This window comes from Heliconius melpomene, chromosome 15, assembly GCF_056956725.1.
Source record: "Heliconius melpomene rosina isolate 202511_hmr_F chromosome 15, ASM5695672v1, whole genome shotgun sequence".
NCBI lineage: Eukaryota > Metazoa > Arthropoda > Insecta > Lepidoptera > Nymphalidae > Heliconius > Heliconius melpomene.
In genome coordinates this window covers 2,273,155-2,298,599 of record NC_140403.1, presented here as the reverse complement: position 1 = coordinate 2,298,599, position 25,445 = coordinate 2,273,155, and the positions used below count along the sequence as shown (strand labels likewise).

Genomic DNA, 25,445 nt, shown 5'->3' with positions numbered 1-25,445 from the left:
GTCCAATTTTGAAAACAAAAGAACACATCGTTATATCGAATACTTTGAATAAGTTTACCGCAACGACACACTATATTTTTTAAATAATAGAAAAAAAAAGAAAATATATAGCACTTAATAAAAAAAACGATCACAAGAGAGTAATAATAAAGTAACCTTACCGCCCCACGTCGTTTGAATCGCGTCCAAAAAGCCGACACAAAGCGTAGCGGCCGCGATGCGAGGCGAGAGTGTGAATCAGCTTTAGTGATATCAATGTTCAATGCTCAATAATGAACGTATTTTATATGAAAAATAAGATATGACTACCTCATCATGTTGTAATTGTAGTATTATAATTATGGTATATTTAATAAACACATTGATATAGTTACTGAAAAAGTCAATATGCTAATAAATAACTACTAATAAATTCTTTATGACAAAAATAATAATTTATGTATTTCAATGAATGTTTACAGTTCACAGTGCACATTTAAAGTACTGGCCATATCAGAAATAATAAATAAATTTATAAAAAATAAATAAATAAAGTAAACAATAATGAGTGTATAATAGCCAAATATAAAGTTTCTAGAAGAGCTTATATTATCTGTGCATATATGAATATGGCGCGATAAGACGTCATATATATACTTTGTCACTGTCAAATGACACTCTTTGTTTTCAAACTTATTACGATATACGTGCAAAAGTTTGAATTTTGAAAGTGAAGTTATGGAGTAAATTTAAATTAATTAACTAACTATTAAGCATTTAAGTTTTATCTATATAATTTTCAAGTATGGATTCCTCCCAAATTTTTACTAAAATAATAAAACTTTCTCGAGAAAATAGTAAGCAAGAAGAGTTGCGAAGCTTTTGTAAAATAAATATAGAAAAGGTATAAAAAAACTTGTCTTATAATTACTGTAAACATACTGTTGATCTATTGTACGCCTTAATTTTTTTGTTATATTATAATAAAACAGACAATATAATATTTTATAAGTTTGATCTCTATATAAACGTTTATGATTATTTTAAATTATTCATATTATCAATACAATTATTATGTTTCTTAGGTTTTGGTGGACTTTCCTCGAAGGATATTAAGAAATGATGGTGGTAATTTAATTGACTGCATTTTCAAAGGTTTAGCTGACAATAATAGTTTAATAAAAATGAAGGTATATTTGTTGCCTCTGTTGATCTACTACATTTATTTTATATTTTATTAATTATAATGAGTACATGTTGCATTTTATATTGCAGGTAATAGATCAAGTATTGAAAACTGGTAGAGAAGAAGCTATGTCTTTAACTCATTGTGGTGATGTCATAAGTAAAGTTTGTCTTGAGCTTCCAAGAATGCCCATTGAACATTTAGTTAGGTGGAGCAATGAATGTGTGGAATCTATAATTAAGGATGGTGATGTTAATATGATGTAAGAATTTAAATGTTATTATTATAATTGTGTAAATAGTGTCACTACAAATACAATGATTCAGGATTTAATTCTCAGTCAGGGGAATAAATTATCATTTCCTTGCTCTGTTAACTAGTCTAAATGTGACATTGAGTTACACAGACAAAATGAAATTATTTTTGACTAGCAGTCGCGCGCAGCTTCGCCTGTTTATTTGCACCCCTAGGGGATGAATTAAAATAAACTATGAAACACATGTTCAATTAAATACTTTTAAAAATCTAAATTTCAAATTTTATAAAAATCAGTGCCGATAAATTTTTTTTTCCATACCAACTTTCAACCCCTATTTCGCCCCTTCAGGGAAAATTTTTCAAAATCCCTTAGTGGATGGACAGATTACGAAAGTATACATCTGTCCTAATTTCACGTTTCTACCATCAGCAGTTACGGCTGTGCATGCGTCTTACCTCATTGTGGTACCCCACAGTCAGTGAGGACAAGTCCTTTTATATATATAGATTTTAGAAAGATTATTTACTAAAATATTTATTTATTTATCTAGTTGGAAAGATATATTACCAGAGTGTCTAAATACTGTGTCTACAGAAAACCTTATAAAACATTGTGGTTCTGAAATGACAGGAGAGGAATTTAAGATCCAATGTGTCCACACACTATGCCAGTGTTGCTGGACAGAGAAACAATTGGTACAGTTAGCCGCTATGTTCAAGTTAGTATAGATATTTTTTAAATAATTGAAACTAGCTAATCAACCTATTTATATTTTTTATAATAAGTATGTATATCAGAAAATGGGAAAAGGAAGTAATGGGAGGATTTGATACCCACTCAGAGGAATGAATTATTACTTTTTATTACCTTCCCTTTTTATTAATTTGTTTTATGCAATTTTGTTTTGCTTATGATTAACTTGTTTAAAAATTTATCTAGCTAGTTTCTTATAAATATTGTCCTTTAATACTTCTAGGGATCTGCAATTACCAAAAATAGAACATAAGCAGGTTGTAAATAAAATATGTTCCTACATAATGGACTTACCGCCAGAAACTTTACCACCCTTGGTTCACCAGTTGTTGAAGTAAGTTTTTTAGTCAAAAGCATCAATTTATAGGCCTTTGTGGTCGCCTGGTTGTGGGTTCCATTTGGTAAATGATTTTTTATTTTCCTTTCCTCATTCAATACACAATGTCTCAAATATTGTTTACTAGGTGCCATCTACGTAATCTACTATATACATATACATTTTTAAGAATACAATATGAAGCTAAGACAATAAATCGATTGTAACCATTTATGATACATTCATATTCAATTGTTAAGTACCTATGGTAAAATAAATAATTTTACTGAAATCTTATATAGCTAATAACCTTCTTTGATGAAGGGAGTATCAAACATTTTATTAATTCAACCAATAGTTTCTGACATTAGCACATTCAACCAACCAAACTTTTCAGCTTTATAAAACTTATATTTGCAGATTATGCAAATTATATAATACTGAAGTAGTTCTATCACATCTAAGCCATTACTTCAGTATAAGGCTCTACAGCAAGTTAGAGCCTCCCCCGCAAGATTCTGAGTCTACAACCATTGATATGGACGACATAGGTAAGATATATTTTAGTGTATACTAAAAAATAAAACGTTCAAGTTTGAGATGGATCCGCCGAGCGAGAAAATTCAAACTGCTTGTATGAAATTAACTACAAGTATAAGTTTTAGTTAAAACGAAGTATTTTTTTACTTTACTTTATTTTAGCTTCACGCATATTCCACACATAAGTAAGCAGAGGGAACCTGGGAACCTAGTGTTAAAACATTCCATTCTCATTAAAACTCTTCAGTTCTTCACTTTCCACTTTACTTGACAAGACTATATATTTGTAAATGCTGAATAATATATTTGTTTGTACTATAACAAAAAAATCTTATTTTTAGTACAATTCAGTCACGCCGAACTAAGCAGATGTTTATCAACATGTCTCTATCACATATCACAGGGTGTTGCCGAACCGGAACTGATAAGGAAACATATAAAACAGTGGCCCAAAACGCAATTGCTGAGAGCACCCTTTATAATTGATTTGGCACTTGCCATATCTGATAAAGGAACGGATTTTCGATCTGTTTGTATGGACGTGAGTGAAATAATAAATCCCTTACAGAATCAGGAATTAGAACTTTGGAATGTTGAGTTATGAAGCTGAAATTAATATCAAATATCCAACATTAAGCTAATTTTAAGACAATGTTATCAAAGGATACTGCATTTTGTACGAAATTCATCGCATACTCTAGATCTCTAGTATCTCTAGTCTCTAGTCTCATCTCTGTCTCGTGTAATTGTAGGTACCATTATTAAGTTTGGTATAAAGTGAGAACTTATAGTGCAAATAAAGAAAAAAAAATGGAAAAATGGAAATTTATCTATATTACAGAAATAAATACTACAAACGTATAGTTACGCGCATACGCCTGCAAACGTAACTGTCAACGTTCATAAATTCTAATTCTACTTCCCGTTGACCTACATCCATGAAATTGGTACGGAACCCCCTGTGGGAGGTACCGACTCGCACTTGATCGGTTTTTTGACTGCATGTATACAGTAAAAGTAGTTAAAAATCTTAAAAACAAAAAAGAATCTAAATAGAATTATAATATTATTTTGTTCTAGATAATAAAATCAGCAATAGAACTAAATATACTAGATAAGTTAAGAAGTAGCGAGTCGTCGTGGGTGAGGTCTCTTTTGCCTCCTGACGTCGACGTAGTAAATGTTCTTAAAGTGCTTACAACTGAAAGGTATTGTTTTATATGTATTATTAGTTTTACGGTATTCCGCACATAGCATGGTAGGCAGAGGGAACCTGTGAATCTAGTGTTAAGAGACTCTGTTTCCATTAAGACACTTTCGTTCCTCACTTTCCAAAAAATTCTGGATGCGTATACAAACTAAGTTGCCCAGATCTGCTAGAACCTATTTAGTAACTTATGACAATTTATCACAAACTACTAATTTTATTTTTCTATCTATTACAGTGCCAATCACCGTCAATTAATAGTACTAGGGTTGATAAACTTGGCCTTCTCACTTCTCTCCGTTTCTCGTATAAAGCCCACGGCATCAATATGCTGGTCTCATGGAAAACTGATATTAGTGAGGTTATGTAAAGCTCAGCCGGAAACAACGGCACATATATTGGGACAATTGTCTGATAGATTGTTTAGTGATCAGAATTTACCACAGTATACAGGTATTTTATATGGCTTCTCTTCTTTAAAAAAAACGTATGAGTGTTGAGTGACGGAACTCAACGACGCGATTTACCTTACCAGACCAAAGATATGAAAATATTAAATAATGCATGTAATGGTATTTGAAACCACAAGCAGGGCTGGCAGAAATGTGTAGGCACCAAAGCAGCGGTGAAGTGGGGGTCCCATAAATTTTTGAATATAAGAATTAATTTAAAATTATAAATTTTCGATAGTGAAAAGAGTAACTGTTTAATTTTGTAAAGGCCCGGCCCCAGCCTGCGCACCTCTAAATCGCACACGTCGGTGCCACTGCGTTGCGACCTCAACCTTTGTTCTTTTTTTATTAAAGACTTCTTTCCTTCTTAAATATTATATTATATTTTTACCATTATTGTTTTAGACTGCCTCCACATTCTATGCAAATTGACACCCGTCTCAATAGAGCGTAGTTCACAATTGATAACAATACTAGAGAACTGTCAACCGCTTGTCTCCTACGAACACTCTGCTAACACGTACGAGGCTGTCCGTCCGTTGATAGCGTTCAGTGCGAGAGTGCGAGACGTGCTGGTCATGGTGTGCAGGAAGGGATTGTATTCTAGGTATTGTTTTTTTTTAGTTATTTATAGTACGGTAAGAAACTATTACTGTGATGTATTATATCCTATCCTACCTCGATAAACGGAACCAGTATGTCCTGAGATTAGCGTTGTTAACCAAACAAATAGTTCTTCCACTTGAGTTTTATAATTTTAGTGTAAAATTGTAGATATTGACCAAATTGCTCAAGTTATTTTACACAAATTTAAGGAGATATAAAATAATTTTATTAACATGGGTACTTTCCAAAACCTTATTTTTTTTAATTAATCATTCCATTTAATATCAATTACATTTCAGGGATTCAGCTTACCGGTGTCTAGCGTTGTCCGGTTTTTTAACTGTCCTTCGACATGTAAAATTGTCTAAAACCTTAGTAATGAGCCAAAACAACTACAACGACGATTGCTCTGAACATTCCTATTTGACCCAAATTGCTGTAGATATGCATAACAACAGTCAGGGTTCTACGTGAGTAAACTTTTTATTATACAGGATGGAATTGTCAGCACCACTTTAAATAAAACCACAGTTTTAACTACTCTATAATAGCCTAATATAATTCGGAAAAAAAATAATTCCCAAAAATGAAAAAGTTATTTTTTCAAACAAAATAAATAATAAAATTATCGTTTTAAAATAAAACACCATTTGTAAAGTATAACATAGGCACGCACACACTTACCTGTCAAATCGGAAACGTCGCATACGTATGTGTGCGTCACACGAAATACAGGTATGGATAAAAATCGTGAAATGAAAAAAAAATCCTACGTCCAAACTGTTGAGGTACCTTAATTAATTTCTTAGGTGTGGGTTTGAAATATATTACCCTATATGCAGTTTCAATAAAAGAAGCGCTGCCTCTTCCACCCTGTATAAAAATATAATATAAAAGTTTGAGGCTAGTCGTAGTGCAGGAGTACAAGCGTGCGACTGACAAAGCACGGCGCTGACTTCCGCCACTCAAAACGTAATGCCTCCAGAATTCGGTTGAGAGTGAGAACGAAAGTGTCTTAATGGGAACGGAGTATCTTAACACCGGTTGCCAAATTCCCTCTACCTATGCTGATGTTTATGGGGCACAGCGTAAAGCAAACAAAAAAAACCGTTTGGTGCTTCTCTTTGTTTCCCGTCTAAGTGCTATAGCAATTTAAAATAAACGTTACTGTGTTGTGACTTGTGTGCTAAGTCAAAATTATTATTCAATTTCCGTATATATAACTGTTTTCTTAATTGTCCTCACGACACCGCTACGACATGTTAAACAGCTGTTTTATATATTTAATATTTTCACTTCTGTCTGTAATAATAATATTTTGTAATGATTGTCTTCTTCAGAGTGACGTCACGTATGAGAAATGAAATAATATGCTTGGAAGTAGTATCCATACTACGGAGATGTCTCGTTCAAGATGCACTTGTCAAACAATTATTATATTCTAGTGAGTTTTAATTTATTTAATGTGTATATAAAGTTATATAATTTATGTAGAATATATTTTATTTACCATTATTTTCATAGCATTTTTTTCATCAACATAATTATGTCACAAAAATGTAGCTGATTGCGGTCTGTACCTACTCATTCATTGATATAATAAATCCTAAAACAATTTATTTTTTCTGAGCGTTTTTCCACAGTAATCTCAAAAACGGCTAAACAGGAATGCAGTTTTGACTATCCTATTTTTATTGATTACTATGATAATGTTGTACGATAACAATTTAAATTAAAAAATAAATGGATGCGTAGTAGCATTCTGGCGCAGCCGCGCGCGTGTTGTTTTTTTATCCTGACGCCGTATGCCGCACATAGCAAAGTAGGCGAAAGGAACCTGGAAATATTCCATTCCCCGCTTTTTGCCGACATTAATGAAATGTTTCATTTTTTCGAGTGGGAATCAAACGCACAACCTGTCGCGCTTATAGTCATACACATGTGCTCCTGCGACACTTCTAACGAGTGTGTAACTAGTAAATATTGTTTATATAAATTGTTTTCAACAGAAATGTACGAATGTGCAAAAGAGAAACCAGCCCTCCATGAGTCCATACTAGAATTGTTTTACGAACACCTTATCAAGTATTTACAAGAGGAAGAAGATAATTGGCAACTGTTATTAGATAAGTGTGTACAAGAAACACCTTTCACCGCTAATTTAATTGTAAGTAAATAATATAACATTTTTGTTTATTTCTTTTATGTGTGAATACTTAATTATTTACTGTGTGTTGCCCTTTAAATGTAAAATAAAAAAAAACTAAAGATATTAGGGTCCTTTTATAAATTACTTCACACATTATGGGCAATAACTAATAGCATTAACTTCTGTTACTCACAACGCAGTGTCTAGAAATTTGATATAAAAATTACGAGGCAGCGTCAAAACTAGGTTCTTTCTGCTTACAAAGGTTGTTGAAAACAGGCAAGTAGTGCAAAAAGTAATGTCTAAACACTAGGTTCTCCTTACCTGTTAAAAAAAACTTTTCTCCCTGCCATATGTGGTATTCGATACACTTTTAAGATGGTATCTTAATCTGGTTAAACAACTCAATCAATATCAATAATTGATGATTATTATTACAACAACTTAGTACATAAAACTAAAATTAGATAACATGTAGTATTATTATAAGAATGCCAACAGTGTTTTAGATATTATCTTAAACATAATTAGCAATGCTTTGTAAAAAAGAGCTTCTATCTGCCATTTTAGGAACCAATATGCCGATTGTTATATGCTATAGCTGAATTCCTCTAACCAATACAACATCATTGGCAATGTTTTTTAAAAACGTTATCATTATTGACTTTTATCTACCATTTTAGGAACCAATAGGTCGATTATTATATGTTATAGCCCAATTCTTGGAACCTATACCTGAAGAAGATACAGAAGATTATTTATCGAGTCAAAGCGACAACAGCGTTACTTACCTCAAAACTAAACTTATGGATATTATGAACAAATTGTGTCAAATTGATTTGTTGACTCTGATCAATATGGTATGTAGTGGTAAATTTTGATGTTCCTTTGAATTTATAACTTCTGTTCTGTTGGCACATTTAATAATTTCATACTAATTGTTTTGTTTTTACTATTTTAACGGAAGTTGTTATCTATTAATAATTTACATTGAAGTTTGACAACATTAGTAAATAATATAATGGGTAGTAGGAATACAAAGGTTTTTATGTAAAAATGAATGCAAGTCATTGACTCAAAGAGTGTTGTTTGGACAGTAAACGTGAACCTTTCACGTTTTTGAATATTTTTCTTTCTTTTTATTATTTCCTTCGAAAGGGCTTCGAAAGCTACAAGGCCCCTGACATATCAGCAGTATTGTTGTGTATTCTTTTAACAATTAATATTAGTTGTGCAAAGACAGGTGACAAATTTTATTTTGATAAGTATTCTATTTATTGTATAGATAAAGTAAATAATTTTATGATTATGTTTTGTAAATTATTTTTTTTGTCTGTCATTTGTTTGTTACATTCTTTTCCAGAATTTTTTTTAATGATTTATCTAATATATATGGTTCTAGGTTTAAAATGAAGAGGCCTCTGTTGTTTTAGTAATTAGGAAGCTGGTTCAATTACTACATAAATATTTTATAATGACAATTATGAGCATATTTTGATATTTTTTTCTATTAATGTTAAAATCACTCTTGCAGGAAGACGTTGCTCTAACAGATTTATCTCCAGAATCTAAAGCTAAAAACCTTAAAGTTCAACAATTAATGCAGTGTTTCGAAGCGTTGATAGCACATCAAATATTACAATGGACCCCCAGTAGCAACCTCGCCGAATTAACGCATAAATTGTATAAACAACATACAATACTATTAGAAAATACTAAGGTAAAACCGGCAAATATTGGCGCATATTGAAAGCGATAATTATAGGTTCGAGCCCCATTTCCTCGAGGGAGTTTTATTTTTTTTTGCTTCTCTGCTCTGGTAGATAAAGCGCGGCGTTGACTTCCGTCACTGTACGCGCAATATCTTGAAAATAAGGCAGTGTGTGGGTAATGAATTGTCTTAACACTACATTCCCTCTGTCAACTCTGTTATATGCGAGGTAAACCGTGAATAATTACGATATTTAAAAGCTTGCTGGAACTGTTTAAGTTTAAGTCTGTTGCTTAACAAATCTTTGTAAAAATCTAAATCTGATTTTTTTTAATAGCTTCACGCTGTATCCCGCACACAGCAGGGTAGGCAGAGGGAACCTAATGTTTAGACACTCCGTTCCAGAAAGAAGGTGGCTGCCGAATTCTGGAGACATTGTGTATCAAAATAATCATTGTTAAAAATTATATAAAATATGTGTCAAATTAGGAAATATAAGAAAACTTATTGACATTTTAAATTTCTCTCCTAGAGCTCTCCAAAAACAAAGAAAACCCAATCTTTCAATCAAACTAAAGAAGAAAAGAAAAACTCGAAATCAACCAAAAAGGGCAAAAATACGCATGCTAACAACAAAAATAAACCTATAACCGATTCACAAGAAACCACAATATCCCAAAATACGCAAGAACAAAATAAAACTAGTGGAAATAAACGGAGCTTAACGCAAAAGAGTGATAAATCACAAAAGTCTCCGAAGAAAAACAAAATGTCGAATCTAATGAGGGATCGGACGGGGCCTTTTAGACCATTGCCATGTTTATGGGATATGCGACTTTGTTTACGTATTTTAGATTTATTATATGGGTTAGTAATTATTTTTTGATAACTAGAGACCCTGGCACCGTTTGGAGTGGTTCTGATATATAAGTTATATTACTCTAAAAGTTCATCTAAATCTTTTCAGTAATTTTGCGTGAAAATGGAACAAACATCCATCCTCGCAAACTTTCACACTTATAATTATAATATTAGTAGGGTATTTTCCGTAAATTGTAGTGTGTATTTTAACTTTTAAGAATTGGTTGTGGACTCAAATTAACAATTAAATGCGAGACCATTATGGCGCAGCGGGTCAGCATCTGACTGTTAACGCAATGGTTGTAGGTTCGATTCCCACGTGGGGCAATTAATTATTTTCATTGAACTCCTCTTATAATACGATGTGTTGCGTTAAGATCCTATATTTAACACCTGATGACTTGAATTTGGTCGGAAAGTGGAGAACGGTTTTGACCTTGTTGTTCCTCTATATATGTTTATTGTTATGCGGCAAACAATATAAAAGTAATTCATTATAATTTCTTCGCTTATAAATAAAATTTAATTCAAGTCTTGTTATTTATTGTATTGTCTTTGTACTGTCGAAGTCTTTCAAAGGAAATAAAACTTAAAATATTTATTTTTGTTTTAAAACAGCGAAGAAGTGTCATGGTCGTCTACTGAACAACGAAATTACGTACGAGGCAAATGTGATTTTCATTTATATTCAATAAGAAACATACAAAGTGTGTTGGGAGAGAAACTTGAGAAAAAAGTTGTGGCTATTCACGTACTTCAAATTTCTAAGTTATTGTACAATAGATGTGTGTGCAGGTATGTGACTAAAAAGGAAAAGAAAGAAAGAAAAACGAATAAGAACGAATAATAATTTATTTTATAGGACATGTTTTTATACTTTAAATTTCGTAATATTTATTGTATTTTTTTTAGATTTCAAGATATGTGCGATTTCGACGAGCGCACTACACTAGCTTGTCTTGAATTGTTTAAAACAAGCCTCAGTTTATTGTTATCGCCAAATTATTCTTTAAAAATAGAAAATATTTTATCTATTATAAGTAAGTAATTTTGATACTTTAAAACAGGGGTAAACAATCTTTTTAATCAAAGGGAAAATGTTGTTTAAATTACATACGAGAAGTAAGTACATAGTTTAGTAATAATTATATGATACTTTGAAGCAGGGGTAAACAACCTTTTTGATTAACGGGCCAATTTAAACACTCGGGGGAAAGAACTATTTGCTTTTTCTCGTTCTGTTGACAAGACAAAGCGCGGCGTTGTGTACCGTTGTATTCGCAATGTTTATCAAAATTGGGTGATGCGAGTCTTAATAATAGATTTTTTATACTTATCCTGGTATCTTAGGGGATACAGCGTGAAACTAAAAAAATAATAGGTAAATTCTTTTAAAATATAATCTTAAACCTTTTCATAGCACTACTGGTGGTCAAGAGTAGACTGAGCTGTGAAATGTGTTCGGAACGTCTGTTTTTCAAAAATGTATAAAACGAAATATAAGACATCAGTCCGGCTCAAGAGTCCATTTAAAATTTATAAAAATCGTAAAAAAAAATTGTTTCTCCTTCCGTCTTCACTTACTTTCACCATTTTCCGCCGAATACTGGAGGCATTGCGTGTTGAGTGGACTAAATTCAACGCCATTCTTTTGTCTAGATACAAGAGCGAAGAAATAAACATATCAAATATTTTATTTCCTCGAGCGGGAATTAAACTGACAACCTGTTATGTATATAATCACACACTTGTACCCCGCGCCACGATTGGCCTTTAAAATTAATTAATAAAAAAAGATTATTAATAGATAATTCTGTTTCAGCTGGTATCACGGATAAGCCAGAATCAGCCATTTTAGCAGATATACTAGAAAAACTTTATGCAATCGTGACTTATTTAGAAACTGAAGCGGGTGAAGAAGACTTGGATTTGATAAGGAAGAAAATATTAACTATTGTCGTACAAATTGCTTCTATGCTACTAGAGACCCCTGTATTAGCGTGCAGCGTTTTGAATGAGGTTAGTGGATAATTGTTATTTTTTGTTTATATTGTGAAAAACTACTACACAACTGGTCAAGTGGTCAAACAACTGGTCAAGTGCGAGGGTTCTCACTTAGAAGAATTAATTATTTTCATTTCCTCTTTCTCTCACAACTCTCTTTCTCTCCCTTGTCTTAAAACTATGATGTCTCTGCCTACTCTCCTAAATGCAGGATTAAGAATATATTAAACGGCGTAATTTAAACGTGCGATAACTAGTCCAAAACATTAAATATGTCACGATGTCGAGTTGTTTTTGAATATTGAAAATAATAAATAGATTTTTATTTAGAATACGATATTGTGCTAAAGGAAACATCAGCAATTTTTTTTTTATTGTGTGTATTTTATTTAAATGTCATGTATTTATAACACATATATCTTTGTTGTGTGTAAATGTGATTTAATTTTTAGATGGATTGTATATAGTTTTCAATAAGGCAAAGTAAGACCAGGCGCTGCTTAAAATCTGAAACAGTACAAAATGAAAAAAATAATTATCTTTTGCTAACCTATTAAGATTTTATATAGCCCTAATTTACTCTAAGAAGTTACTAACTTTTGTCATTATTTATTAGTTATTTTAAATATAAATTTTCAAGCAAGTTTGTACATACACTCATAAAGGCCTTCAGATTAACATCGGAAAATCCAAAAGCTGTTAACTTGCAAGGCTTTTGCGCTCTGAAACAAATTCAAGATATTATAAACTTCATCTATATGTATTTATCGATTGTAAAAATTTAAATTATTTATTTTAATTCTTCCTACCTAATATTACTAGGTTTTAGGTGTTTACTGTGGGTCTTTATTCGCTTTCGCTTCAAGCTTCGCTCTGTATTTATAGGATACAGCGTGAAGTTAAAAAAAATGCATAACAGGGTAGGTAAGGGGATCCTGGGAACATAGTGTTAAGAGACTCCGCGCTTTGCCTTGTTACCAGAGCGAAGAAATGTATATATTAAATATTTCATTCCTTCCTGTCTCGTTTCCAGACACACGCTTGCGCCAATGTTTTCAAAATTCGGCGGATTACGGGGAACGGAAGTGTTTAATTAGATTTTTAGGTTCTCTCTTTTCACCGTGCTTTATGCGGGCTATAGCGTAAAGCTAAAAAAAAGAAATAAATATGTAAGACGGCATTATAAGACACCTTGTTTGTATGATGAGTAAACTTTTAGCCGCCCTAGCTTTGATGTAATACCATTTGCTCTCATATACTGCGTCACGGACTTCTATGCTCTGGAAAATGCATTATATTGGATAATTGCTTGTAAATATTATATTATTTTGATATAAATTATTTTAAAAATGCTTTGAGTTTTACTTTAAAATATTAACTTTACAGACAGAGAACATAAAGTATGTATTATACATTTTATTAACATACCGATACTACTTATTTTTATATCTCTATTAATAATTAAAATATACAATTAGATACAAGAGAAATACTCACAGATTTCATCAACAAATCTCCGAAGAAACATAATAAATATATTTGCAACAAACTCGCAGTTAGAAATACGAGGAATACTATCGTAAATGCCATGTTTTGTATGGCCTGTGAAAAGAAATAATTATAATATAGTATGAAAAAAAAAGTTAGATCCACAAGCAAGATATTATAAAACAAAATTATTTTTTTTATATATTTTTTCTTTTTTTTTTTTCTTTTTTTTTTCTTTTAATTAACTTAAAAGTGTATTGAAAATTATTTTTGTCAACATCTAAGAAAATATGTGAAAAAGCCAAGGTCGGCTCTTCTTTTTATTAAACGGTTAATTGGACACGTGATGGGGAAGCCAAAGCGGACGAATCGAATGTGATAGGTTGTGGGTTCGTATCCCACTCGAAGAAATTAAATATATCATATTTTTGTTCTTTCGCTCTGGTAAAGAGGCAAAGGGTGTTGAGTTCCGCCACTCAACATTCACACATAACATACACTGATCAGTGAAAAGTTTATTTACGATTGTCAAATAAATAAATAATATAAAAATATTTATAATACGTAACTATAACGTTGAATCCAGTTAGGCAGATCAATATAGAGCTGGAGACGAAGTTGTACAGCGTTGACTTCGAATAAATAAGCTCCAAACAACTTGTCAAGCTGAAGTAAAAATTAAATAAGCATAAGATTTTTCAATTAAACTATTTCTAAATTATATTATATTTATTTCGAGGAAATGCGTGTTGGGTGGAGGAACTCTAAGCTGGGCTGTTGCATTGATGCCAGAGTGAAAAAAGAAAATATTCATGAATTATTCATTCCCTCGAGTGGGGATCGAACCCATAACCTTCGCATTGCAGTTGCACCTTTGTTCCTCTGCACAACGACGGCTTGAAAACATTCCTTACTGCTAAAGATGTTTTAAGAAAGTTACCGTATAACCTCTTGGTGCCATTTAACTAAATTTACAATTTTTTCTTGAAACCCCGCCAAATCCGGCTCTGTCAGCATTTTATTAGATCTTATAATATTTTTTATATCACTCTGAAGGAAACGAAACTGGATTCGAAGATATGTACAGCAAATATAGAGTAGGTAGTCTACCACACAAATATTTATAATGACCACGACCACTGAAATTAACATCAAATAATTAATGTTAAAAGAATGACAGACCATCGTGACAGTGTGTCAAGAATGAATTTTAACATGGTCTTATTAGGTTGAACTGTAACAAGTTCTGTATTAAAATGTAAGAATTTGAATTCGAACATTCTTTAATAGTTGTATTAAGAAATGTGGCAATTATACGTAGCTTAGGGAACAATACAATATTATAGTCTCCTCGAGCTGGTGTTATGATCCAGTCAGGACTCCTCTGAGGTGTACTAGTAAACCATTCGAATTTAGGCTTATACAATTTATAGCTTCGAGCACATTATATCCATATTTTATTTTAATTTGAGGCGGAAGGGTACAAGGGTGTGACTGTAACGCGATGGTTGTGGGTTCGATTCCCACTCGAGGAAATATTTACTTAAATTTATATTTCTGTTTCTTCGCTAAAGCGCGATTTTGAATTCCGCCACTCAACACGCAATGCCTACAGAATTCGACGGAAAGTGAGGAACGATTGTCTTAACACAATGTTCCCTCTGCCTACCGTGTATGCGGGATACAGCGTGAAGCTGATTTTTATTTGAATTTCTCCGTTCTCCGTTTCTCCGTTTCTTGTTGAGTTTGTCGTTGAGTTCCGCCACACACACAACACACAATGTCTTTTAAATTCGGTGAATAGTTAAACTAGCAGATACGTACCCGACCAAAACTGATGTATATAAACAAAAGGCCAATATCTTATATCGTAAGGATCAAATGGATATTTAATAAGAAATGGCAAAATCAATTCTACTTTATTTGTTTTCACATATTTAATGGCTATCAAAATGAAAGGACTCATTATAAACGTTAGTACCAATATTACGTTTAATATATTTGAGGTTTTTAAAATCGCATGTAAAAAGTTAATTTCGCCTTTTTTTATATCAGTGTCGTCTTTCCTCCTCTTGTTGTCTAGATTACGCAAATTATCGATTAATTCACATACTTGGTCTTCGTAGTGTATTAAAAATATACCTTTCAAATTGCACAAGAAGCTAAAGGTAACGCAAGGCGCTATATACGTGAGTTCGACAAATGTTTTGCCAGTACGTACACCGTCTATGAAACAGTATATGGACCCCAACAAGTCACTGTTTAAACAGATAAAATTAAAAAGGTATACGCAACGGATTTTGATTTTCTCTTTAATATTTAACTTTTTACTTTGGTACGTAATGCCGCTTAATACGAATATAGGTTTGATTTTTTCTAACGATTTGTCGAAGTTAGACATGGCGTAGGTATTTGAAGTGTTTTCCAATGAATTTTTGTTTTTCTAAGCTTTAAAGTATTGAAAAGCTTATATATATAAGTTAAGCATCTGTAATTAATATTACCGTACCTGGTTATTATCGTTGAAGAGTAATGTAATTAATGTTTATAAACGCTTTTTATTTTTGTAAATCAAACTGTCATTAATATAATTATTAATACTTAAATATGGAAAAATCAGAATGGAAATTAAAGATGAAAATATAGCTAAGTGCGGTTTCAATTTATAGTATAAGGTGCCGTATATGTAAACAGATAAATGATTATGGATTTCTATTTTTATCTGTTATCTCAGTTTTTAGTTTTAAAATCTAAATGTTTCTTTTAAATTTTATATACATTATTATTTTTTGGTTATTCTATACCATGGAAAAAAGGTATATAGAAACGTATTAAACATTTGACCATCACGGGATTCGAACCCGTTTGCCTCCAGAATAGTTAGACAAAATGTAATAAATCTAAAGTTAACCGTGGACGAGTAACAAACGAACACTAAAATTGCCAATAAAATTATTATAAATTAAAAATATAAATATGATTTTTATACTTAAGTTAATTTATTAATAGTTTATACCGTTCAAAAAAGGACCTACATTTTATCAGAATTTAATTATAGTGTAACAAAATCACGAATTCTTTCTTACAATTATCTATTAATATTAACCTTATAAAGACTTATAAACAACTATGTATTATATTGCTATGTAATTTTCCATTACCTATTTAACCAATTTTTTTTGTAAAATATATATATAAAATATGTATTTTCAAAGGTTATACTGAAATTCGAGGACTACATTCGGAGTACTAAGCAAGCGGAATCTCTACAATTGCTGCCCGCGTTACTCAATACGGCACAACGGCAGCAAAGAGAGGCCACGCTATTGGGACAGCTTCTAGTTAAACTTACCGTGGAATTGGGAGTTATAGATGTAAGTTGCATGTATTTTTATTTTATTTTTTAGCTTTAAGCTGTATTCCCGCATTTAGCAGGATAAACAGAAGATTTTCCTCACTTTCGGTCGAATGCTAGAGTGGCATGTTGGCTCGTTACCAGAGCGAGGAAATGAAAATATTAAATATTTAATTTCTTTGAGTGGTAATTGATCCCACAACCTAACGCCTTTGTACTCGCATGGTTTTGTCCCTGCACGACCAGTTGAGGCCTCTTAATTACAAAATGTAATTAAGAACAAAATATTGAATGGCATAATTAAAATGTTATCAGAACTTTTTTTTATATATGTGTGGTGTTATGAATCTTATGTATAACTCTTTTATCTAGATGTTTCCGCAAAACTAATCATTTAATAACGAATATATACATATTATATGTTTATTTAATAGGATGAAGATGAAACGTCACCCGCAGAAGAAACAACCGACTTCCCGACAATCAACTCCCGCTCAGGACACTCAGTGCTCATCCACGTGTGTCTTCACCTGAGCAGTAGATTCAAATGTGCTGAGCATTTGCTCAATAGAGCTCGAGATTTGTCCAATGCATTGACTAATGCCGTTCATACGCATCAACAACGAATTGATAAGGGTTAGTATGTATAACGGCCATTCTATTACCGTGCTTAAACTATTATATAGTCCGTTTGACGAGTTGTGGCCACCCTGAAGTTACATTTTCTGAACATTTCCACAATTTGCATTCGGAAAGAAAATAATCACACGGACATTTTGTTGTTCTTGAAAATGCTTCTGTCAGACACGTATTAATTAATGAAATGTTTTAGATTCTCTATACATTATCTAAATATTGTACATTACACCGGATTTTACATGTTATCAGTGACATAACAATAAAAAAACCGATAATTCCAGAACTAAAAGAGCTCTACAAATCCGTCATTATCGAGCTGTGCCAGCTGAGCACGTGGACTTCGCGCGCCGCCTCCCTGCGCTGCAGCGTGGGCGCCACCAGCGATCGAGTGCTGGGCGCATGCGTGCGCCTCTACACACTGTTGGGCACACTGGTGAAGCAGGTCGAACCCGCTACGGCTGTCGTGTTGAGGTTTTTTTTTTTTTTTTTTATTTTAAAAAACTACATCCACGGGCTCATAGTTGCCCGTGCCTTTTTTTATTTTAAGAAAGTTCTTTTAATGTGGCGTACTTAATTTTGGGACAATTTAAACTGTACTTATATCTAGAGCTTATACTAGAGGGGTTGGATGAGACCCCTACCGACAATTTTTTTTTTTTTTTTTTTAATTTTAAAAATATATTATAATTATTAGAGAAATTATTAGAATAAAAATTATAATTATTAGAGTCTTTTGTATAATTATTATAGTCTTTTGTATAATTATTATGTATATAGGTGTGGAATTTTAGATTTGGCCTGGCTTATGCAGAACGCCTTCCTTAAGTTTTTGGATCAGTGCCTCTATCACCCTATCGTCTCTTTGTGACATTGCCCCTTTTAGGTTCGCCTCCACCACCTCCGTAAATGAAGCGCCCACCGCTCGGCTGATGAAGTTGCCTATTGCGTCACCGCCATCGTCAGAGTAATAGACACAGGTGTTGGTGTGTCTCGTCACTGCGACGACTGCGTGAGAGACGCTCTCATGTACTCGGATCCGTGCGCGTCCGGTTCGGACGATGACGACGTCTGCGAAGGTCTGCCCCTGAGCCTCATGGATAGTCATGACTCGCGAACCTGCTCCAGCTCCATATCCCTGGTCTTTCAGCTGCCTCTTCTCCTCCTGCGTGTGGACCAGATATAGGGTGCCGTCGTTACAGTGTGGTATTCGCGCGTCGGTATATCCGAGAACCTTTAGGGAGTGGACAATGGGGCTTGCGGAGTAAATGCTGTTATATACTCCGGCGAGGGCATAGGCGACGTCCATTGGGCTCCGATGTGTGCAAGGCAACTCGCATGTGATGTTGGTTGTCAAGCTAGGCCTACAATACCTTAATTCGAATAGATTTTGTCTGTCGATGTAAGGCAGCTGATTGATATCTCCGATGAGTGTGACCTCGTTCGCTCCTGACAGTCTGGCCGCCATAACAATGGCCCCGAAGTGGTTCATGAGGGCTTCGTCCACCGTTAGCCCTTTTATAGCTATTCCCTCATGAAAACCGTTGACTAAGATCGAGGCCATTGTTCGCACTCTCTTTGTCGCTTTCGTGCCAAGGCGGTGCGCCAGCTTCTCTCTTAGATCTTTCGCGGCCTCTACTGTGGTTGTCGCTACTACTTCCGTGTCCTCATCGAAGTGCTTGATAATGTGAGTTGTCTTACCACACCCCGGAACCCCATTTACCCAGGAAAGTTTTGGTAGCTCCCAATTCACGAAGGCTGCGCCCGGCTCAGGATCGCTTGAAATGGCGTTTGCCATTCCGAGTATCCTATCGTCCAGCATCACCCTCGTGCATTCGGCCACTACTACCACTTGGTCGCTCTCTGATGTAAGGAATTTGGGGGGATCGTCTACTCTTTCACTTTCGACCAGGCCTATAAAGCCCTTGGTGCTGCTATAGGCCGCCATGTACTGTCCCGTCATGCTTCCGTGAATGACACGGGAGCTGACGTTGTCATAGATGGCGGCTTTGGCTTCATCGAGTTCTACTTCCAGGAGTTTGAAGTTCCCTCTCTGGAAAGTCTGAAGGATCTTTTTACAGATATTGGTGTTTACCTCGCGGGTTGCCTTTAATGTGGCTAAGAACTCGATGAACGCATTTATAGCATGTTCCTTTGGGCTTCTGGCTATTTTTAGGTCAGGTAGTGTTATGTTGCCTCTGCTGTGCTCTAGTACGCCTTCGCGGTGTCCTTTTTGTTCCCGTTGATTTCGAGTATCGAAAAAGGCTTTGACCTCTCTCTCTTGCGTGCTAGTTTGGCGCGCAACCTTAGAGGCAGAACATTTTGGAGTTTCTTCGACTCCCGGAATGTCCTCTCTTTCTTCGGTGCTGGTTTGGCGCGCAGCCTTAGAGGCAGAGCATTTTGGGGTTTCTTTTTCCCTTGGAGCGACGACTCCCAGAATGGCCCTCGCCAAAGTCCTCGAGATGTTATGTTTGGGGGTGGGTGTGTTGGTCTTGCTTGTGGATGGCTCGGGGTACAGCTTCTCTTGCAGCCTCTCGGATCCGCTCTGCTTCGGCGTTTCGGTTGGAGCCTCTGTTGAGGGGGAAGGTAGATGTTTCTTTGCCTTTAGGAAGTCAAGGCATTCCCCCCTGTCTTCGTAGACGACTAGCTGGTGTTTGTGGGCGACCTTGAGGCATTCGTAGTAGTTTGCTATGCTGCCTCTATAAGGTTCTACCCTCATTGCGTCTACGCTTATGGTCTTAGGGGCTCCTTGCGGCGTGCATTCCCGAACGCTTCGGAGGATCGAGTCAAGTTGGGCAAAGGGAGATTTCTCCCCACACTCGAGCAATGCGATCACTTTGTTCTGTGACCGCAGTATTCGGCAGGGGAGTTCAGCCAGCCTTTGCCATGTCAGTGAGTCTATTTTTGCTGACCTCACCGATGTTTTACTCGTGCTTCCTTTGAGTAGGGCTGCTAGTCCTGGTGAAATTTGGACTCTATCCGGCGGTTCCGAGCGACTGAAAGCTATTCCCACCCTTTCTGATCCCTCGGCCATGAACAAGGCTACGCTCCTGACCCTTATTCCGGGTTGTCCGTCCGCTGCCTTCTCATTTAGCATTGCCATCACGTTGGTTGTGGCCAGTGTTGGTGGATTGTGCTGTGGCGGGTTTACTTTTGTGGTTAGTTTTTTCCACTTCTTTGGCAGGCCTCCTGTGGTCTTTTTGAGGGAGGCCAGTAGTTTATTTATTGTTGATTTTGTTGGTATTGTTGGTGTGGGAGAAGCAGGTGTCGAGTGTGTTTGTTGGATTAGTACGGGGATTGGAAGTGGTGCGGAAGTTGGTATCTGGGGAGCTTGTGGAAGCGGTGCAGGTGTTGTTGGTGGTGTGGGTACTGGTGTTTGGGAATTTTGTGTGAGTGGTGCAGGGGTTTGTGATGGTGCAGGTGCTGGTGTTTGGGATGTTTGTGAGGGTGGCGCGGGTATTGGCGCGGAGGGGAGAGCCACTAGCGAGCTATTGCGTTTCGCGGCTGTTAAGATGGCTTTACGTGCGAAGGTGAGGAAAGGTGTCCTGGTGGCTTCTGATTCTAAGATGGTGTGGAGTGATTGCTGGTCTAGGTTTTTGTTGATGGTGACCTCCAGCATCGCTCGATCTGAGCCGTATCTTGGGCAGTCCAGGATTACGTGCGTGACCGTTTCCTCACATTGCGGATCGCAGAGACAAGATGGGCTGTCCTTTAAGTGGAATCTGTGCAAGTAGGCGGCGAAACCTCCGTGGCCAGTCAGTAGCTGGGTGTCTGTTGGTGTTATTTTTGTTTTCCTTACCAGAGTATATGCCTTTTTGACGTCTGGTAAGAACAGCTTTGTGACTGATCCGGTTTGGGAGGCTTCATATCTCGCTTGCCATGCCTTGACAGTCTCCTCGCGTATCTGCTTTCGGACGTATGATACTGGTACTTTGTCATAGTCCGGTGCCGTCTTCTTTTTTATTGCCGCCTTTTTCGCCAGCTCGTCTGCCCTTTCGTTGCCGGGTGTTCCAACGTGGGCCCTCAACCAGAAGAACCGCACTGTCCTGCCCTCGTTCTGGATGTCACGTATGCAGCTCTTCATTTGTAGGCCGAGAGGGTGAGTCGTCGATGGGGATCTTAGTAGATCCAAGGATGATCTCGAGTCGCTTAAGATGTTGGTAGCGCTCGTTTTCGACTTTTTCACCATCTCTATTGCCCTGAAGAGTGCATACATTTCCGACTGGAAGACGGTGTTGTGCGGCTCCAGGCGAAATGTGGAGAACTTCCTCTCCCTACCCTGGTCCCACAAGGTTAGGGCTGCTCCTACTTTACCCTCGATTTTGCTGCCGTCGGTGAAGATTAGGGGACCGGCTATTTGGTGTTTATCGAGGGTCTCCTGGTCGAGGCTCTCCAAGCGCATGTACTCAGTTGTTTTGAGTTGTGATGGGTGTGGATTTTGTAATGGTCCCACCCTGCGCTCTATTTCGCGTCCTGGTGGTAGGAGGTCCACGCAGTACCCCTTTTTGATCTTGTACAGATTGGCAGCTTCCTGGATTCGAAGGTCAAGGGGGATTAAGCCTGAGAGGACCAGTGCCGATGTCAGAGACACCGTCCTGTACGCCTTGCATATTTTTTGGGCAAATCCTCTTTGCAGCGAGTCTAGTTGTTTCCTTATCATCAGCTTCTCGGCTGCCGAAGACCACGCGCTTGCTGCGTAGAGGACGATTGGCTCTATCACCGCCACGTATATGGTTCTCACTATCTCGCCATTAAGACCCCACGTTACCCTCGCCGCGCACGCTAGTCGTTTGTAAATGTCTGCAGCTTTCTTGCATATTGCAGATGCGTGCGCGTTGAAAGTCAGCTTGGAGTCTATTACGAGTCCTAGGAGTTTTATTTCCGAGACCATACTCAGTCGGGTGCCGGACATGTAGACTTCGGGGGCTTCAAACTTGTGCTTCTTGGTAATTACCATCGCGTGGGTCTTATGCGCGGCGAAGCTCAGTTTATTTAGCCTTCCCCAGTCCTGCACTTCGGCTAGGGTGGTCTCGGCTTGGGCTTGTAACTCACTAGTACTATGGCTGGAGAAAGCGAGGACCACATCGTCAGCAAAGGCCTGACAGTATATCCCTCTGGACGCCATTTTGTGCAGGAGTGAGTCCGAGATGAGGTTCCAGAAGGTTGGTCCGCCGATGGATCCTTGGACACAACCCTTCGTGGTACCCTTTTCGCTGGTTGCTCTGGCGTAGTTGATGATGACTCTTCGATCTTCCAGGTACGAGGCCACCAGGGAGTAGAGGTTTTTTGGGCATCGTTTCCGCACCAATTGGCTCTTAAGTGACGGCCACCAAGCATTGTCGAAAGCGCCCTCTATGTCCAGGGATACAAGGAGTATTGTCTTTTTTTTCTGTTTAGTTTCTGTTTTTATGTGTTGTATTAGGTCATAGAGTGCGTCCTCGGTTCCCCTTTGCGGCGTGAACCCATATTCGCTGGGATGAAGCGTTGGTAAAAGGTGCCACTGCAGTCTTCCCACTAAAAGCTTCTCGACCGTCTTCCCGAGAATCGGTAGTAGCCCTATGGGACGGTACGACTTTGGGTTGGTGTAGTCGTCCTTTGCAGGTTTACGAAGGATGCAGACGTGGGCGATTTTCCACTGCTTGGGGAAGTATGACAGTGATAGACACTTATTAGCTATCGCCAAGAATACCTCTCTGTCACAGTTGATCGCCATGCTGCATATGTCGGAGGTCAGGCCGTCCGGTCCCGGCGCTTTCTTTGGGTTCTGGCTCGAGAGAACCATCTCCAATTCCGCGTCTGTGAAGGGGGGGTCGTCCTCCGACAGGTCTTCAATCTCCGCGGGAGTTCTTCCTTCAGTGGCCTCTCTGACTCGCTTGTGCAGTTCAGTTTCGCCATCTACTTGGTCGTCAGGGTAGAACGTCTTTGCCAGGAGCTCCGCCGACTTATCTGGTGACAGTGTTTCGCCAGCTATGTTCCTTAGCAACATATCGTCTTGTCTTTTGGACGTCTTCCTTATAACTCTGTAGATGCTGTCCCAAACGAATAGCGGAGCTCAATGCCTCGCTTTGCCTCGACACCAGAGCGAAGTAATGTATATATGAAATATTTCACTTCCTCTATTGAAAATCGAATCTCACCCACAACCTGTCACGTTTACCATCGCACTGGGCTCATTATTTACTATTCCATTTTTTTATCACAGATTGGACAGACTCCTAAAATTCACTGGTAAAAAACTCTCCGCTATAATAGACAGCCTGATCACCTACATGGAATCCTCTCAAGACCATCAAAAAGCCAGTAAAGTACTACGCGACACTAAGCTCATACCTCGACTTGTGCTTGAAGCAGAGCTATTTAGTAAACACGTATTGTTATTGGGAAGCAAGGCTAAGGTATGTATGCTTCACGGCTGTATCCCGCATGTAGCAGGATAGGTATAGGGAAGATAGTGTCAAGACACTCTGTTGGCCTCGTATCCAAGTTTAGTGAAGCATAGCGAGGATGCAAATAATTAATTCCATCGAGTGGAAATCGAACCCACGATCGTCGTGCTTCGTAATTAATAATAGATAATTACTAGTTTCCCCGCTTTCTTTTATATGTGGATAGTTAATAATGTCAGTATAACTATTTTTTGTATTTTTAGTTTCTATTTGCAGTTTTTTTAGAGATATTAATTTATACCTTTTTTCTTTAAAATGTTTTAGATTAACTTCAAACAATATTTATCTATTGGTACGGCGAGAGACTTTAAAATAAAAGCACCGGTTATTCTCAATAATAGAGATGTCACAGAGCACGAGAGTGAAAATGAAGAAACTGAAGAAGCTGGGGAAAATGAAGAAAGAAATGATGATAATGATGGTACTTAATAATGCTTTACTTCTTTTTAAAACAATTAATTCATATTCGAGGTCATTGGGGTTACTCGTTACCAGAGTCAGGATATGGAATATTAAATTTCTTCAAGTGGAAATCAAACCCACAACCTTTCGCATTTACAGTCACACGCTTGTGCCCTTGCGCCACGACAGGCCCCAAAAAAGGTTGCTTTCTTAAATAACATTTTATTATTTAATATACTGTTTATAATGTTTGCGTCAATATAAATTTATTGGACACAGGGATTTTGGTAAGTTATAAAGCTTTGGGGAAATAGGATTTGTTTTATAACTTATGTATACGTATTAAAGTAAAAGTATCTAAAGTTATATATTTATAAAAGAAAATAATTAAAATATTATCAAATTTTACCTTTTAATATAAATTGTTGGGCCAAAAAATGCATTTTTAAAATATATATTTTTTTCCTAGAATTGAACATACATGACGCTGCCACCGAGATATTATCACCAGTGATAAGTGATAGAGAACACGATGATAGTGACGATGAACCTCCTATCATAATAAAGAGGAAGCGACGTTCTTAAACAATACTATTATTATATTCATTAATATTATGATGATCCATATATTGCTTTAAAGTGCCTTTTTATCCGACTGCTGCCTTGCCCAAAACGAAGGTTTGTAGCGTGTACGTATGTATGTCTGTTCCTTGGTCCATTGTACATATGTGAACTAGTGAACCGATTTTGATAAATGATACATTGTCGTTGGAATTGTTAATTAATAAATTGTTAATTGTTGATACGTTAATTTAGTTGATCCAGTCGGGTTTTTTGTTTGTTTTCTTTATAGTAACAGATTTATACTTATTAAATAAAATTCATGGAGAATTTTGTGATGTCAGTGTTATTTGTTCTCAAAGAAAAAACCTTTCTCTTTATATATACAGTGCCTGTTATAACGTCTCAATAACAAGTTGCAAGAAATATGAATTATATTTTTAACATACTTGAAGAATTATTATAATTAAATTATTTCCCTTTCGTGTATGTTAATGAAGCACGGTGTTGAGCTTGCTATATTACGATTCACAG

The 25,445-nt window shown here is 36.2% G+C and overlaps 3 protein-coding genes across 3 annotated transcripts; 1 reads left to right on the top strand and 2 right to left on the bottom strand.

Annotated features, from left to right (window-relative positions):
- Nucleotides 1–652: 652 nt before the first annotated feature.
- FANCI (Fanconi anemia complementation group I) lies at nucleotides 653–25,249 on the top strand. Its single transcript, XM_085198213.1, has 25 exons — nucleotides 653–883; nucleotides 1,065–1,169; nucleotides 1,255–1,427; nucleotides 1,975–2,142; nucleotides 2,401–2,511; nucleotides 2,914–3,044; nucleotides 3,375–3,574; nucleotides 4,114–4,241; nucleotides 4,479–4,693; nucleotides 5,098–5,299; nucleotides 5,598–5,768; nucleotides 6,639–6,742; nucleotides 7,308–7,465; nucleotides 8,131–8,307; nucleotides 8,982–9,167; nucleotides 9,691–10,025; nucleotides 10,638–10,814; nucleotides 10,932–11,059; nucleotides 11,842–12,038; nucleotides 16,727–16,885; nucleotides 17,301–17,502; nucleotides 17,787–17,976; nucleotides 23,705–23,897; nucleotides 24,213–24,369; nucleotides 24,820–25,249. The coding sequence occupies exons 1-25, from the start codon at nucleotides 785–787 to the stop codon at nucleotides 24,933–24,935; spliced, it is 4,182 nt and encodes a 1,393-aa protein (XP_085054339.1). The 5' UTR covers nucleotides 653–784; the 3' UTR covers nucleotides 24,936–25,249.
- LOC146531276 (odorant receptor 4-like) lies at nucleotides 12,465–14,528 on the bottom strand. Its single transcript, XM_085198530.1, has 6 exons — nucleotides 14,452–14,528; nucleotides 14,081–14,177; nucleotides 13,521–13,625; nucleotides 13,215–13,303; nucleotides 12,679–12,745; nucleotides 12,465–12,530 (listed from the first exon to the last, which is right to left on the bottom strand). Exons 1-6 carry the CDS (start codon nucleotides 14,526–14,528, stop codon nucleotides 12,465–12,467), a joined length of 501 nt encoding a protein of 166 aa, XP_085054656.1.
- LOC146531275 (uncharacterized) lies at nucleotides 15,302–15,912 on the bottom strand. Its single transcript, XM_085198220.1, has one exon. It carries the CDS (start codon nucleotides 15,910–15,912, stop codon nucleotides 15,316–15,318), a length of 597 nt encoding a protein of 198 aa, XP_085054346.1. The 3' UTR covers nucleotides 15,302–15,315.
- Nucleotides 25,250–25,445: the final 196 nt, after the last annotated feature.

What these genes read in the sequence shown, in the direction of transcription:
- FANCI (XM_085198213.1), top strand. Translation starts at nt 785, where the DNA reads ATGGATTCCTCCCAAATTTTTACTAAAATAATAAAACTTTCTCGAGAA. An exon ending in CTTTCACCGCTAATTTAATT is followed by an intron (nt 7,466 to 8,130) that starts GTAAGTAAATAA and finishes CTACCATTTTAG; the next exon opens with GAACCAATAGGTCGATTATT. An exon ending in AAGAAATGATGATAATGATG is followed by an intron (nt 24,370 to 24,819) that starts GTACTTAATAAT and finishes TTTTTTTCCTAG; the next exon opens with AATTGAACATACATGACGCT.
- LOC146531276 (XM_085198530.1), bottom strand. Translation starts at nt 14,528, where the DNA reads ATGCTGACAGAGCCGGATTTGGCGGGGTTTCAAGAAAAAATTGTAAAT. An exon ending in TGGCACCAAGAGGTTATACG is followed by an intron (nt 14,178 to 14,451) that starts GTAACTTTCTTA and finishes TTTTTACTTCAG; the next exon opens with CTTGACAAGTTGTTTGGAGC. An exon ending in TTACTCATCATACAAACAAG is followed by an intron (nt 12,746 to 13,214) that starts GTGTCTTATAAT and finishes AATTTGTTTCAG; the next exon opens with AGCGCAAAAGCCTTGCAAGT.
- LOC146531275 (XM_085198220.1), bottom strand. Translation starts at nt 15,912, where the DNA reads ATGTCTAACTTCGACAAATCGTTAGAAAAAATCAAACCTATATTCGTA.